The sequence below is a fragment of the Syngnathus acus genome, chromosome 17 (genome assembly GCF_901709675.1).
Source record: "Syngnathus acus chromosome 17, fSynAcu1.2, whole genome shotgun sequence".
Lineage (NCBI taxonomy): Eukaryota > Metazoa > Chordata > Actinopteri > Syngnathiformes > Syngnathidae > Syngnathus > Syngnathus acus.
The window spans coordinates 3,346,330-3,363,102 of NC_051102.1; the positions used below are offsets into that span (position 1 = coordinate 3,346,330).

The 16,773-nt window shown below is 39.6% G+C and overlaps 1 protein-coding gene across 2 annotated transcripts; it reads right to left on the bottom strand.

The window, feature by feature from the left end:
- Positions 1-1,435: 1,435 nt before the first annotated feature.
- Positions 1,436-16,519, bottom strand: xrn1 (5'-3' exoribonuclease 1). 2 transcript variants are annotated; one of them, XM_037276475.1, is made up of 40 exons: positions 16,315-16,519; positions 15,618-15,850; positions 15,398-15,495; positions 14,662-14,771; positions 14,462-14,572; positions 14,295-14,380; positions 13,872-13,959; positions 13,610-13,778; positions 13,011-13,078; positions 12,585-12,722; positions 12,318-12,487; positions 11,897-11,986; positions 11,443-11,599; positions 10,799-10,918; positions 10,551-10,720; positions 10,084-10,201; positions 9,640-9,735; positions 9,333-9,436; positions 9,061-9,195; positions 8,790-8,952; positions 8,378-8,494; positions 8,185-8,283; positions 7,976-8,091; positions 7,557-7,703; positions 7,376-7,465; positions 6,799-6,934; positions 6,640-6,696; positions 6,192-6,324; positions 6,009-6,078; positions 5,612-5,807; positions 5,447-5,527; positions 5,287-5,370; positions 4,939-5,019; positions 4,672-4,815; positions 4,429-4,549; positions 3,943-4,115; positions 3,658-3,771; positions 3,087-3,192; positions 2,739-2,926; positions 1,436-1,915 (listed from the first exon to the last, which is right to left on the bottom strand). In XM_037276475.1, exons 1-40 carry the CDS (start codon positions 16,387-16,389, stop codon positions 1,622-1,624), a joined length of 5,046 nt encoding a protein of 1,681 aa, XP_037132370.1. In that variant the 5' UTR covers positions 16,390-16,519; the 3' UTR covers positions 1,436-1,621. The 2 variants fall into 2 exon arrangements, with proteins under 2 accessions (XP_037132370.1, XP_037132371.1); XM_037276476.1 differs by lacking the exon at positions 5,287-5,370.
- Positions 16,520-16,773: the final 254 nt, after the last annotated feature.

Below are 16,773 nucleotides of genomic sequence, written 5' to 3' on the forward strand. Positions count from 1 at the left end.
ACGCACGCCCGGTCCTACTCTACGGAGCTCGCTTTCACCTCCGTGGATAGTAGTCGGGGGCCGGCGCTCGGCCGGGTGGCTGCCCGGGGACGGTGGATGGGGCTCGGACATGGCTTTTACGCACGCCCAGTCCTATTCTATGGAGCTCTCTTCCACCTCCGTGGCTGGAAGTCCACGCCGCCACACGCCTGGAAGTTTGTTTTGTTAAATAAAGAGCAGTTTACCAAACCCACGTCTTTCCTTGTACTTTGTTATATATAGTTATATACTAGATCTGTGGAATAACGACGAGGCTGACGTCAGGGCGCACGCGCGGCGTTGTTGACAAAGGACGAGGAATTTGATCGATGGATTTAATGATTTGGAGTGACACAGATGGTTTGATAATATTATTGCTTATGTAATAGTTATTTGATATATAATTTATATATCGTTATATGGGCCTGAGGAATATTTTGAAGTGCAAGCGCCGTCAGCGGCGCGCACCCATTGTTGACATAAAGGACCATCGATGGATTTAATGAATTGGAGTGACACAGATGGTTTTATAAACGTGTTATTTATGTAATAGTTATTTGAATAACTCTGAATGTTACGTCAGGCCTGTTCTCAGCTCTTTGTTTGTGTTTATGTCACGTTAGCATACCTATCGTTTAGCCTGTTGCTCGTTCATGTCTGTTCTTGGTTTTGGATTTTGTCGAATAAATTTCTCCCAAAATGCGACTTATACTCCGGAGCGACTTATATATGTTTTTTTTCACGTTATTGTGCATTTTATGGCTAATGCGACCTATATTCCGGAGCGACTTTTAGTCCGAAAAATACGGTAAATGCAAAAATGGGCAAATGTGCTACTTTAAAGAACTATTTACAACTATAAAGGTAATCATCAATAATCATAAATTTAGCTTAACACATTTTTTGCTGTGTTTGTGAGTATGTTTGAACGTTTTTTTTTTTTTTTAAACTCCACACTGGCAGCTCCACGCTTCCGAAATGGGTGTAATGTGGTATGACCAGCGCAAGATGGTAGTGTGCCCATATGAGGTTAAAGTTTGAAAAAAAGTAACATTGTTCTGAGAAGCAGAAATAAAATTTCCTCGTGTGAGTATGCAGGGTTTCAGTAGGACAAACATCTCAACACTTGGCCTTATCAAAATGAGTTTCCAATTGTAAAAACTGGGCAGGGGGATTTCAACCATCATAAATGAACTTAAAATCTTGTAGTGGCACTATAATTACAACTATGCAAAAACATTTTTACTTTTAGGTTTGCAGCCAAATTCCTAAAATAAAAACAAGCTACTAGAGCAAATAAAAGACGGAATCGCAAAAAATCAGGGAGCAGTTACTGTGGGAGCTGCCACAACTTCTCATTGGAAAAACTTCAGTTCGTCTCTGTAATACACGGTGTCAGTTAATTGGAGAGGCGGTGCATATTGTGAGATTCTCATCTTTGTAAAACCTGGAGGCCAAAATGCAAAGTAACGAGCTGAACAATTCTTTGCTGCAAAAACCTGACTCTTAAATTCACAAGGATGCGATTGGTATATCAATCAGCCAACGGAGCAACTGCAATATGCAGCAGAGGTGCGAGCACACATGCTGACACGCATCAAGTTCACTGGTCTGACACTCGAGCTGCCTCAAAGTTCACAGCCAGTTTCCTGTGCTTCCTTTTGGAGGCGGAGCCAGGGGTGTGGCCCGCGGCCGGCCTATTTTGCCGAGGAGGCGTGGACGGGTGGGTCATCGTCACAGGAAGCGTGTTTGCCGGAGCAGGGTCATCTTCTCGGACGGGTTGTGACTGGCCAGGAGGCGTATCCTGGCCTCGTCGGGCTTTATTCCTAGCTACGTTCTGGGCAGCTGAGTAAAACTCTTGGGGTTTCTTGTTGGTAGACATTCGCTTTTTCGTAACCTGTAGAAGTTCAAGAGCACAACGACATTTTCAGAAACAGACCAAAGCCTAGTTTGACTGCATTGGTTGAAGTGATTTTTTTTGTGATGGATTGTTCCTCTTAATGAATCAAGTAATTACAGTAGTACCTCTGCTTATGAACTTAATTTTACACTGCTAACGAACAGGGAATGCTGGGGGGGGGGGGCTGAGGCGACGGTTCGGAAGTTGAAAATTGATTCGTAAGTAGAAATAAAAAAATCTCGAGGCTCCAGTTTGTATCTCGAAAAGTTCACAAGTATAGGCGTTCCTAAGTAGAGGTACCACTGTATTTCGAAACTTTACTCGGGTTGTCTTTATGAGATTGGTTTGACAATGAGAAATTTCTGAATGTGATAAAGACAGAGTTTGGCACATGGCCTTGCAATCAAGTAGCTCTGCCTTTTCGCAAATGAGACAAAAAGAGAAATGAGAAAAAAAATGTGTCAAGTCAGGTCTGTTTTGTGTTAATATTTAAAGCAGTAAACTAGTATGTGAATGATTGCTGCGTCGCAGAAAACAATTGTTGCATCTTCCTGTATTGTGGTTCACTCCTTTATAAGTGACCGTTAAGAAAGCAATGCATAAAGGCAATCATCTTATCACTTATGTGTATACGTCACGCATGAACGTGAGAGTCAATCTGATTATGGGTAGCTCATTTTATAATTGAATGACAGGTAATGTTCAAATTTTAATCTTTTGATTGTGTTTCATTCAGCTGAGGAAAAAAATAAAAAAGCCAAAAAGCATCTCAGAATTGCGTTTAACTATGGAGGCTGTGTTCACTGACTTGTATGCTGACCTGTAAAGGGATGAACTGATGATGTGAGCCCATGGGCAAAGTATTGACTGGCTGTGGCCTTGAGACACCAGGAAACGTTCCTGCTGCTCTGTAGAATGCTGGGTTGTGATGGGGGTGAGGGTGGGGTGGCAGAGGCATTCCCCAGATAGGGGCGGGAGCGCAACCCCGCTGGGGCATCATCAAGCCGCCTACAGAGATCAATACAAGTGCCGTGAGCAAATTCTGTTCCAGTCACAATATTGCTTGATAATGAAAATAGAAGAAGAATGGAATGGAAAGTTCACTTGCATTCTCCCTCTTAGCAGGTGTGATCAAATGTTTAAGTCTTTTTATATTACATGGATTTACCTGGCTGGTTGTAAACAGGAGGCATGGCTCTGATGGCTGGAGACTGCAAATGTGCCACTCCATGGAACAGAGGGGGTTGAAGAGGGAAACCTGAGCCCAGTGAATTCTAACAGGGGAAAAAGGTTGACTGTTATAGATTCTCTCTCTCTTTTTTTTTTTAAATTAAATAATGGTACATGAAATGACAGAAAACAAATCTAATCCGAGGTTGCGTTGTGATCAACAGGGATCCACTACTGAATCATCACACAACACAATGCTCAAAATGTGCTTTCTTTGCAGAGCAGTTAGCAAATCAATAACCAAATTTGAGGGACAACTTTCTAACATTTCGTTGGTCAAATTTCTTTTTTTTTTTTTTACAGATTAAACTCTGGGAACTGAAGCAAGGATTTTATTAAACACTAAAAAACATGACTATATAGAAACAATTTTTTTGGTCAATATATAGAATCAACAATCAAATTCACATCATGTATAACAGTAAAGTTGACTTTACTGTCTCAAACCAAAGCGAAATAGATTTTTAAAAAGCTCTGCTGTAATGTAATTTCATAAAATTTGGTCGTACCAGTCGCTGTAAGGCAAAGAAGGCAGCTTTCTCCTTGGCTTCGTTTTCTGATTGACACTGAGGCCCGTGAAGAGTCAAACCGTTGGGCAGCTTAACCTGACACACCGCAACACCCTGCAGGCACAACCAATGGCATACAGAATGTTGAAGGACAAAATGATGGATCTAAATTGTTTAGTTGATTTCCTATTATGATCAAGTATGACAGATTTTTTAACATTCCAGCAATGCACTGTTTTATTTCAAACCAGGACATTGGATGCCAGAGAAATATTGCAGTATTACCAATCTGTTGTGCATAAAGCTGAACTCCGGTGGTGCCATGCCTAAAGCGACACACACGCACTCCAACTCCGACACCTTACTGGCCATCAACGGGTTGGACTGGTGAACATGGGTAACAGGCACAGGAGACGACGATTGAGCTTTATCTCCATGGGGAAGATTCATTTGTGCCGCTAGTTGAGGGGGGAAAAAAAAAAATCAAATGTAACAACAGGCTTTAACTGTATTCTGTTATGTATCAGATTTTATGAAATCTATAGACAATAAAAAAAGACTAGTTTTATTACAACAGCTGAATTATTTTGCTGACTGGTGATATAAAATTACAGTGATCCCTCGTTTTTCGTGGAAGATGTGTTCCACCTGCAAAAAACGAAATCTCCGAAGTAGAAATGACACTTATAAACCCGCAAGGGAGCGTATTTGCGAAAGGTGAAGCGCTAAGTGGTGAGGGATTACTGTACGGTTTACATGGGAATAAGGTACCTAATTTTTTGGACTTTCCTCTCTTGTTTTGCTTCTGGTCGTTAGCAGTCTCTTGAGGGGCAGAACTTCCTGTTGCAGTGCCATCGATCTTGAGCATCTCTTTCAACACCATTGTGCCCTTCTACAAGCACAGTCAGTTGGAACACTATCTTAGTACAATGGTGCTAAAGGGTCACTCGAATTTTAGAGATGGGATTCACAAAAATAATATCAGTTTTCTTTTGTTGCAAGACTGATACTGACCATTGCAAAGGACTGTGGTGACAAAGGCTCATCGGATTGGCTGGCGGTTGTTTGTAAAGGAGCTGGAGGAAGATTTGCAGGACTCTGTTGGCTGTCCTTCGAAATCTTAAGGCTGGCTATCAGGTCCTCAAACTCAGTTGATGTCTGATTGAATAAATACAAATTTAAACAGGAGAAATAAAAATAGGATGAGTTTACAGCCAATTTAACACTCAAGAGAAACTTTGGTCAAACCACAACCACCTATCCGTGTGTGTGTGTTAATACCTTGTTGACTGTGTTCTGCTGAGGTACAACTGAAACGCCCTCTTCGCTTTTCTTCAACAACTTAATGACACCAGCAGAGGGCTACAGAGTACACACAAATACACAAACTACATTTTTCACGATACCTATTAACTTTTACAGATCATGTTTTAAACCAACATGGTTGACAGACATGATTTGCTTTTGCAGGCCACATAAAATGATATGGCAGGCTCGACCTGGCCCCAAGTCCGTGAGTTTGAACCCTTGTGTTTAATATGATGATAGTGAAAAAAATCAGTGCGTTATCAAAGCACTGTGCACAGAGACAAAAACATATATAAACATGAGCAAAAAATGAGAGCTTACATTATTTTGCCATTGAGCAGGAGGTTTATGGGAAGGAGCGGAGTCTTGCAAAGACTGCCATATATTCATGTACACGTCTTTACTCTGTAATGACAAGTGGGCAAAGTATAAAGTCTGCAGAGAAAAGTCTGTCATGTTTATCCCGGGTAGATAAACTCACCTTGTCCTGTTGCTTCTGCATAGCAGCCTTAGAGTTTTTGCTGCCTTGGTAGGCTGGTCTTACCTCACTGTGTTTATTATGCTATTAGGTAAAACAAAGAGAATGAGGGGAAAAGAGAGAGATTGCAAGAATCGTGACAACCACGAGATAAAAATAATCCCTTACCTGCGTTGATATAAAGGGTGAACGTGGAGAGTGGTTGAGGCTGGCAACATGATGATGTGAGTTGAAGTTGGTGGCAGCAGCGGGTTGAGGTTTGACAATGGCGGTGAGTTTGTTGTACATGGGATCCATTCGGGCACCATGCGATTGGTTAAGTAGCGCACAGGGCGGTAGGCGGTAACAACGAGGTGATGTGCACCTGAGGATATCAGAAAGTCCTGTCTTAGATCTTAGCAGCATTATATTGAACATCCTGACGCAAGGAGACATGGAAAGCAGGCAGGACATGCCAATTGCCGTCATTAAGAATGCGTAGTAAACTTTTTACTGTCATTCTCACAACAATTGGCCATGGCTGTACACAACTCATGACGTAACTCATCATATTGGCTTCAATTACCTGATATTAAGCCCTCCAGCAAATTCCTCATCAAACAGCACCTCATAGAGAACCTCGTCCTCACGCTCAGCTGAAAGGCAAAACATGCACAATATTAATTACATCTTCATCCTTTAGTTTGTCCACACACATATTTGTCTTCCAACAAATGAAATTGAGGAGTTTGAACTGATGTGTCATCACCTCCTTTAATGCCAATAACAGTGCCTCTGAGACCCAACGGGACAGTGAAGCTCTCTCTGACATTGATGACACGGTCAAACAGCCGATACTCTGCATTGGGGTCTGGGACCACACCCTGTTGCTGCTCCAAGGGCTACATGGAAATATGAGAACGTGGATGCCTGAGAGAAATTCTAAACTTGTGCTACCTCTCAGATTTGCATTGCTATTGAAAACCCCACAGATGCATGCAAAGATGATAGTGTCTTATTTAATAATACAAAAGCAGAAAAACATAACCATATATGTGAAACAGGAACCTAATATCCACCAATGTATCAGACATGCCTCAAAGGACAGTAATCTAAAAACTATGGGACACACATTAGGTAAATAAGCTATTTGGTGCAATAATATACAGTAAAAAGAATTGGACAGACTTGACCATTACAAAAGAAAAAATACAAACCCTAAACAGGAGATGCGGCTTTACGGTGACTCGAACTTTCTTTGTACTCTTCTTCACCTAGGTTACATGATAGGCATAAAAAGGAAAAATATGGTTAAGAGCTGAAACAAATTAACAATAGCGCAGAAAAGAATGTGTGTGTTTGTGTGTGTATAACACCTTGGCTTTCTCCACAGCCTCCTCAATTTTCTCGATGATTGCGACGTCCAACACTTGCAAGTCACATGACGCTCTGCTGATAGAGCTGACGGGGTGATTTTTCAACCATGTCATGATTTCAGCCACCTTTTCTGCCCTGTGGACCATTAGGAAGTTGTTAAGTGCTAGTCTTTAACTTAAAAATGTCTGGTATAACCTTAAGCCTTACTAATGGTGTGCTGGACATAAACTACATATACATATTTCATTAGGAAGAACAAAGTGTCACACTTGACACACTGATCCATTAATGCTGAATTGCAGACTAACATGTTATCGACTAATTTTTAATACATTTGCAACAAATAGCATTTTTTAATAAGGCTGTAGCATAAAAGTGACAAAGTGAAGCTTTGTAAATATTTGCACACATACGATTTCGACTGACAACTTTGTGTCATGATTTGGTTTTTATTTGAGGTTTACCAAATATAAAATACCTTTAAGGAAGGACTATATTATGAAATATTTTATTGTAAATAAAACCTATTAGGTACACTGTTTATACATGAGGGCAAGTACAAATATATGCACTGACCCATTGTGGTCTTCCCCGGGCCAGATGTCGTCTTCATAGAACACATCATCGTGACCGTTTCTTGCAACAGTGTCAAACACCTCAGGAAATCTATAAAAGTATAAATGATAGTACATTAAAGTACAATATATTTCCAATAAATTATTTAAAATCCCACTTGAATGGCAATGTTCTGTTTTACCTTTCTAAGTATTCGGCTAATAGCTCCTCCACAGCAGCAGAGTAAAGCCATTCCTTCTCAGTTCTCTTGGTGTACCCTGGAACTTCCTCATTCTTCTTGTTAAACTTCAGGTTCAGGCCAACATTACCTTTTTGCTCTCCACAGGGGCTAAAAATGTATTTGCAGACATATCAAGCATAAATGGCTTAGTCATGAGGGTAATAAAGGCGCGTTTCTGAAATACACTAGTATTTCACGAAATACGGTAATTTCTGTTCCATCAAGCACATCTGAATGTGTCACGCAGTCGCAAAAATGAAGAAAAAAAAAAAAAGGTATGTATACAGGCTACACTTTTCAATAAGACAGAAAAATACACACTAAGTGAAAAAAGATAGCGACTTATAGTCTGGTAATTATAGTACTGTACTGTACTGTACTTCTTTTTAGATCCTCTGCCAATGAAGATGCTTCCAGAAAAGCGGGACACAAGGTAGCCGCTAATACCAAGCCGGGATGCCACAATGTACCCAGGGCTGTACTTTACACAGTACTTCTACAAAACACAAAAGACAAATACATTCAGAAACATCAACTGGAGACATACTTTTAATTTGTGTGTGTGTGTAATGGTGAATGTATGTCTTACATGCTGGTTTTGGATTAGAACCTCTAGTTGGGGATCATGTGGGAGGTTGAAAACCACACGCACACGGCCTTCTTTGATGACGTCGCTGGAATCTTGCACCTGTTCAGAATGTACAACGAGTGATAGACACGCGGTTGCAATGGTTGGAGTGAGATCCAAAGTCTTAGAAGTGTAGAAATTGCAGTTAACTGACCTCGCCCATGGCAGCATAGTAGTGGTGGTTTCCCACCATGAAAACAGTGGTTTGTGGAGGATAGAGGTCTTCTAAGCTCTTAAAGCAGGTCAAAGGTGAATAAAAGGCCTCAATGTCCTAGAAAAGTGAGCACACCGTTTATCAGTGCAGTGGACGATAACGTACATGACATTAGCAATGCTTTCATCCAGATGAAATGAACCATAATTTTAAAATGAACAATAAGTAACATGAATGAATGAATGTCTTCATCCCAAAGCTTGACAAAAATGTGTTTGAGAATGGAAGAGAGAAGAGACATTTGCTAGGAAATGCAATTAGCTTTGGCAAATGACCTTGGTTGCATTACTAGTCAACAAGTACTATTACTCGTCAACTAGTGAGCAATAGTTGAAACTTGTGGAACGTGTACCTGGACGACAGTCTGGTAGGCAAAAGGAAGGACCTGCTTAGCCCACTGTTTCTCCAACTCGACCACACCGTTCGACTTCGGGACGTATTTTCTTCCTGTCAGCAGTTGTCCATATAAAACCACTGTTGTTTCATTCACTGTTATGCCTTTCCTCTTCAGGTAGCTACAAAATATGAGATTGGGGATGAATGACAGATGAGATTATGTATGTAATTGAAGAACAGTTTTTTCTATTATTTGAAAATGATTTTTGTTCGCGTTTGAGCCTTACTGTTCTGTTATTCCTTGGATGTCTTTTATCCAGTCCCTCTGCTCCTTGTCTAAGAGGTAAGTGACTTTGGTCGGTGGAGGGGTGGAAGGGCTGTGGTAGACTCGTTGGACCCCTGATGGTTCGTCTAGAGAAAATCTTTGAAGCATACGAATTTTTTTATTTATTTAAGATGATCCGAACAAACTAGTCTACATTTTTGCTCGTTGGTGAATGAAACTTTCTGCATTAAAACACCGTAAATAAATCTTCGCCAGGAAAATAAAAAAGTTTACTTGGTGTCTCCATCTGTCACAGCAATGATGCGTGCTTCCTCCAAATGTGGCCAGTTGACAAAGACTGACTTCCCCAGTACTTGTTCAGCAACATCCTTGCAATCCTATAAAGAAGATAGAGCACATATTAGGGACAGAGAAGTGCGGGGAAACAACACTTCATCATCGTGGTTATAATTTGCAAGAGAGTAGTCATTTCTAATATTGTGCACCATATTTTATACTGAAGCTGGATAACCAAGTATTAAAATAAAGTACTTCCACATACACACACGTTATCATTAAAAAGAAAGACAAGAGAGCTCACCAATTCCTCTTTCTGACTGGGGAGGATCTCCAGTATCATATTGTCACCTCTGCTGCTTTGTTGGAATACCACCACCCCGCTCTTCTTCATACTAAACTAAAAGAACAAGGACAAATAAATAATAGAAAGAACAAGACAACGTGCTTATTGATCACAATACATCTAAATCTCATCTGCTGCTTTTTTTTTTTTTTTTTTTTTTTTTTTTTTACATAGATGTGGCTGTTACACATGACTGTCCCAATGCAAACATTTTGAGCTTTGGCTATATGTACAGCATTTTTAAAATGACACATTGCTGGCTATATACATTTGGCTATACAGTTAATTTTTCTTTTTAAATGAAAAGTGCCATATTTTGCTTCTCCTAGATGTACTGCTCTAAATGATAGTGTCCTGTGTTTGTCATCGAGTCAAGAAACAAAAGGGTTCTGCATAAAATACCTTGTGTTTTATGTGATGTAGTGTGGGGAATCCACAGAAATACAGCGCTGAGCGATCCACACTCCTGCCAATGTGGTTTAGTGGAACTTGCCAGGCATCCATGGGAATGTTTTCTTTCCTGGAAAACCCAGGGGCATAACAAATTAACTTGCAGTGGACATTTCAAATGAGAGCTGGATGCATTTCATTCCAATACGCTTCTAAATAATATTCATCTCTCCATTCATATATTATATCTTAGCTATACTTAGTTAATGTGGTGACGAAGTAACTGCAGAGCAATGACAAGAGACAACCACAAAACAATGAAGACAAAGGGAAAAGAAGAACGAGAATATATTTTAATTCTGCCATGCAATTACGATGGGTTAACGTGATTTATGTTTGACATAGCATGATGAGATTTTAGAAATCTAACTGAGCTCAGTTTACCAGTGTAAGAGTTAAGGGGTGAAGTGTGCATCTACCTGGCATGGCAATGGATGATATTTGGGAAGAGCTGAGGAATGGTGGAGAGGTATGTGAAGTCTTTCTCATGGTCATATGTATATAGAGCACACTCTGTATGATTATTCCTGTCTTTCTCTTCTTTTGTCAGCTTATAATTGCAACTCTCCATGGCCGCTAACAAACACCTCTGTTACGAGACAAAAAAAAAAAAAGAGAACATTCAAGAAAATTTACAAAAGCGTTATGGTGTTTTAATTTACTTTACCTCATCGATGAAAGGAATTAGCACCACAGCCTCCCACTCCTGCTGCTTGCCATTGAGGTCTGTTCCGAAGTCCGTAGGGTAATATTCAATAATGGGAGACGTTTCACTGGTCATCAGGTGCTGGAAAGTCAAAAACAGTGCACTCATTAATTCCATTGTGACCACATCTGTCAATGAGGGTTTACTGTTCGCACATTGTCACTTGAACATTTATTAAAAAAGGTTTAAAATGAACATAAAGCTTAGTTTGTATAGGAAAATGAATACATTACGATTATTCTGGGGGGAATTACCCATTGAGCACTAGAATCAATCAAAAACCTGGAAAGGAAATATAAATAAAAAGATATAGTCAAAAAGTGCATTATGCGCTAGCCGTGGCGAACTGCTAAAAAACAAAACAAAACAACAAACTTACAGCATTTCTGGTTTATTTATTAGGCTAGGCTGAAAAATACTTTGTTTTGAAAAGTGACCGGATTCTCTCCCTAATGTCTATGACTGACTCTTCTTAAAGGACGTCATGTTGTCTGGGTTGCGTGATGCTAATATTAAATCCACAAGTTAGCAAAATGAGTAAAACAGACGTATTTGGATGGTTTCTTTGCAATGAGGAAAAGGTCCAGTGAGGATGTGTGCGTTACCCTGTAACATTCAGGCAAAAGCTCCATGCTGGCAGCGGGCAAGACTGCCAAGAGTTGCTGGAAGGGCATGAAGGGTTTCCCAAAATCAAAGGTCAACGTCAATTCTGAAATATTCCTGATGTCTGACAGGAACGGTGCATAGTGGTAGGGGTAAAACCTGCCGAAACAAAGATAGTATTACTTAGCTTAACCCTTTAAGCATCAAGGATGCAAAATTGCGCACCAAGCAACACACACAGTACGCCTTGATCTCTAACAATTTCTTTTAAATAGTGATGTCAAAAGTGAGTTTTTAAAAAAAACTGATGCCTCATGGGTTAAAACCAACATATCTTTGGCAGTTAAAAAAAACTACAAATAAATAAAAATAACGTCTCACACCCCAATTTATTTTAAAAGATATTAAGTAATAAATGGCAGGCCACTGAAAGATTAAATGGGAATTTGTTCTCACCAGCTCCAGGATTTAACCCCATGATAATAGTAGTGAAGAATCCACTGGATGCCTTCGACGTAACATTTGGCCTGCTTTGATAGAAAATCACTGTAAAAGAATGAGTACAGACATTGTTTCAGGTTACTTTACAAAATATCATTATACATAATATTATTTAGAAAACAAAATCAGGAAGCTAAAATAAAAAATGAAAAACCTTAACCACGAGCGCCAATAATTGTGGAGGGCACTGCACTTATCGTGGAAATTTTTTTTTTCCCCACATACCCATTCTTGGACTGCACTTATTTTGGGGGAAAAAAAAAATGCTTCCACATACCCACTACAATACGTGCTTGGAAAAGATTGTATAAATATTCTTTTTCAAACAGTTATGAGTGGGTGCGTGGTAGATAAAAAAAAAAACTTTAAAACTTACTCAGACACTACGTCGACACCCATCTTGGTCATATAGTACGTGCGCTTGTACTGTCTAAACTCGGTTTCAAATATATCATCTTCCTCCTCATCATCCTCGACAGTAGGTACTTTCCCACCGTCTGTCACTATATCAGGTGATGTCAGTTCTACCAGAGGGAGAGAACAATCCTGTAAAACACGCAAGAAGTGGGGTAATTAGCACATGTATGCAGGAAAACACAACAGTGAATATTGGATAAGGTTTAATAATTTACTACCGCCCTACCTCTTCCTTGTGGGTGCGTTTACTGGCAGCTTCCATCTCTGCTGCTTGACCCGCCGCCTCATTCAGGTACTTGTTACCAACTTTACTCTCAAACCACTTCAAGTCCACAAACACCTCACTGAAATGTTCACGGTCAAACTGGACAGAGGTAGCAAAATACAATACGTCAAACGTGTTTTTCTTAATACTTAATATAGTATTTATTGTATTTGTGTATACTATACACATACTCTATACAGTACGCACATACTGTACAAACACCTTTACATAGGACTGACACCAATATTAATTCTATCGACTTATCGTTCTATGAACAATACGTGGATCAGCAAAATGTAATGGAGAAATTACTTATTACTAGCACTAGAGAAAGCAATACCCTAGTACAATAAAAAAAGAGTGTTGCTTTAATTCTAAAATCCGCACCTCAGAGAGTTTTTCCAAGTATTTCTCAAAGTTTCCGAGGTTAAGATGGCCATTCTCGTTCAGATAACCTGAGAACAAAAAACCCCAAAACAATTTGATTCACATCACAGTGATGAGCAGTGTAGCTCGGTATGTAGGTTTGCACCCCCATGGCGATTTGCCAAATTTCGTTCAAATGTCGCTCAGGAAAATTGTTACAATTTAATTTCATAAAGATTGTTTGGTCCAAAAGGTACTTACATAATTATACTGTTTCAAATATTTTTTTGTCTTAATATTTCTTTTTTTTATGTATAAACATTTTCATGTGGTTAATATTTTTTTTCATGAGCCCTACAAGAGGCGTTACTAATTTTGTAAATAGACGTGGACATATTTTGTCCACATTTGAAATTGTATTTTTGTCCTACATCTTGTTAAGAAGTCTGCGGTCTGATTTGGACCTGTGGTATAAACAAAATTGTGGTCCCTTCCAAGCTGCCCATCCCTCCTCTAGAACTTGGTCTAAAACATTATATTGTATCAGGCTTACTACATAACACAGAATTAAAACACAAGAGCGTCAACATAGAATACTTTTTTGTTCGTGACTTTCTCACCATCAAGACTAGGTAGCACACTGATGTAAGTCTTATACAACAACGGCAAAGCATCGTGATTAATGTGAAGATGAGGAAGGTGAGGGATGAAGTCATTCCCCACAAGGAAGCTCATTAGAATCCAGTCATCAATTATCCGCTCCAAGTCATATTTAGAGCCCGACTGATTCTAAAAAAAAAAAAAAAAAAACATCCATCAAGATCATTTTAAATATGCAGGCTTTATATGTTTCAAACATGATGTGAGTGTCTGATCTCCAACCTTAGCCTCAGAGAACTCATAGTTAATGTATTCCCTCATCAGAGACAAGTGGAGCAAATGGAACGTTGTCTCCTCTGGAGCAGTTACCCTGGAAGGAATGAGACGGACAGGACTTTTTTCACCAAGGAGTTTTCAAGCACTTTAAATGACAATGTCAAGTCATTTTCATGATTCGTTGTAAAAAAACATGACATATGTTTGATATGTGCTGAAAACATGTTTGAATACTGAGATGTAATACTGGTCAGATATAGCGTCAAATTCTTTTTCACAATTTTTAGGCATGGCTAGAAGGGGCCCGGTGCTGCATTTGGTGAAGTGGCCTGAGTTGTCACTCCCCTAGTCCATTGTACCGGTTCTACTTCCAAATAACCTGGAGGTCAAAATTTAAAATTCAACCTTTAAAAAGAACAACATTCAAACCTTTTTTGGGATTTCTTTCCTCCAAAGCGGACCTCTTCTCTGAGTAGCGAGAAATTTGGCTCATGGCTGGTCAAACCCAACATGATCTATGAATGGGCCAAAACAACATGTGAATCCTGCCATATTAATACACTTTCACGTCAAATTCACATGCACACTAATCATACCAGGTCGGCATCCAGGCCATACAAGCAGTGCCGGGTGTTAGGGTCATGAAGTGGCTTCGAAGTCTCTGAACGTATGAATTCCATGATCTTATGCTCGCCCTCGCCAGGGGTCTATAAAACAATTGGAAAGGCTCCAGTTTGGTCAGTAAATCAATCTTAGCAAGATATTTGTTAAGACCAAAGTGTTAATCCACACGCACCTCATGGCCAGACAAGTAGATTTTGACATTCTGCCAAAGTTTGTCAGTAGAGAGTTTGTTGTGGACAAAATACTTCAGCTGCTCTTGGAGTCTCACCATGAACTCAGTGCCTAGGAAGAGATGACCAAGGATGTCAAATTTACTAATGCAATGAAAATAACGTCGTTAATCTCTTGTCCTTTCTATTGTTACCATATAAGATCAATATGGAAAAAATGGGGGAAATTGGGCCTTTTTTTATTTATTTAAAAAAAAAGGTGACATTTAAAAGCATTTGAAAAACATATTAGTACAAACGACATTTAAAAACAATTTTGACACAGAAGTGGCCATTTGGATGTTCCGAATTATTATTATTATTTTTTTTTTAAAGTGACATCAATGCCTGCAAATATATGTTTATAGAAGCATGCTGTAATACTGCTTTGAGTGTTGTGCGTGCGTGCGTGCGTGCATGACTACAGTCCGCTCCAACTAGTTGTCGGTTGGCAAGGTACTTGGCCAGATTGAACGTGTTCCCACCTCGAGCCACGGCACTTTTAAAATTAGCCTTACTTTGCTTTGCTATGTCGGTCAGTTTGCCACAGCTGTCGGCAAAAAAGTTCCGTATGACACTTTGCGAGTCATGCTTTTCAACAAGGAGCGGATGGGCGACAAACATGTATCAAGGTGGAGGAGAGAAAGAAAAACAAACGATTGCCAGAAGTATGCGAAAAGAAGGAGGAATAGGGCCTACCTGGAGTGATGCAGTTGGAGTCGAAACGAGCTTCTGTGGGTAACACCTCTCCTTTATCCAGAGCTTTTTTAATTTTTTCTTCTGCTTCTTTAGCAGACCTTCATACACAAACACACATGTTCATGATGTTGTCTCTAAAACTAACTGATGTTCATCAAAATGTGTCAGTTTCGTCAGAAGGCAAAAATACTAGTGATCACTTCCTTCTTATTGAACCCACCGGAATCTCCGTCCTCTCTGCTGGTTCATTTTTGCCCTTGGCGCCACACCATCAACTGCCATGAAGAAAACCTTGCGTGGCTTGATGATCCTGAAAAGTACCTCCAAGTAATGGAAAATGTCAGCAAAAATCTTTTCTTCAGAGATGCGGAAGTGGACATCTTCATCATTTGGATGAGAACACTGATGAATGATCCCATTCATATCCAAATAGAGATTGTCGAATTCTGGGATCTGAAAAAAATAGATGATTCTGTATTAGAAATCAATCTCAAATGCTTACCAAACTAAAATGTGCGTGCACGAGCAAACGCACGGACGCACGCACACAAATATGGACGCACACTCAAAACGACGAGTCAATAATCACAAGAAAACATGATTTTTCTGACTTTCTAACGCCACACAATAAAAGCTGTACTCTAACAATCAGTTTACACAAAAATTGTTTGGACTAGAGTCGGGCTTAAATGAACACTTTCTCGGCAAAGTAGATCGTTTCGCTATTGAAGACGGCAGGTCGACAGATGATTAAAAAAAGATGCTAACTAGTGATTACATTTCTTTTAAACATAAAAACTAATCTAGTGCATCATAATTTAAACAGCCCCAAGTTCACAAGCCGATAGCCAAGTGCTACAGATGCTAACCTCGCTACGCACGGTAAATCGGAGTAGCTGTCCGCGGTCACCTCTTACCTGATGTTCCTTGACAACTTCACTGAGACAAGGGTAACGCTCAGAAATCCATCGATAAAACTTCGGGACCCCCATATTCTCTGTAGCGCTAAATTTATTTGTGCTGCAGACAAAAAATGAGAGGGTACGTTTAATTTAATTGTTCGAAGGAACACGGTTTTGCTTCCAGCGGCCGCAATCTAGCTAGTTGTCCGTGGTGCGTCTGTAAAATGATCCCGCCTTGTTGTTGTCGACAGTTCCTGGCTTGTCATTGTTGTTACGTAAAAATAGAAAAATAGAGAAATAATTGCGCTTTAAAAAAAAAAGTAAATAGGAAAGTAATAGAGATTGGTGACATGCCTTTAAATAAGATCAATCAACATTTTCATAATTTAGGAAAAATACCTGTTTTACAGTTTTGACACAAAAACCCAATTCAATGTCACGTTTAAATACTATTACTTACCTTTGTTATTGCTA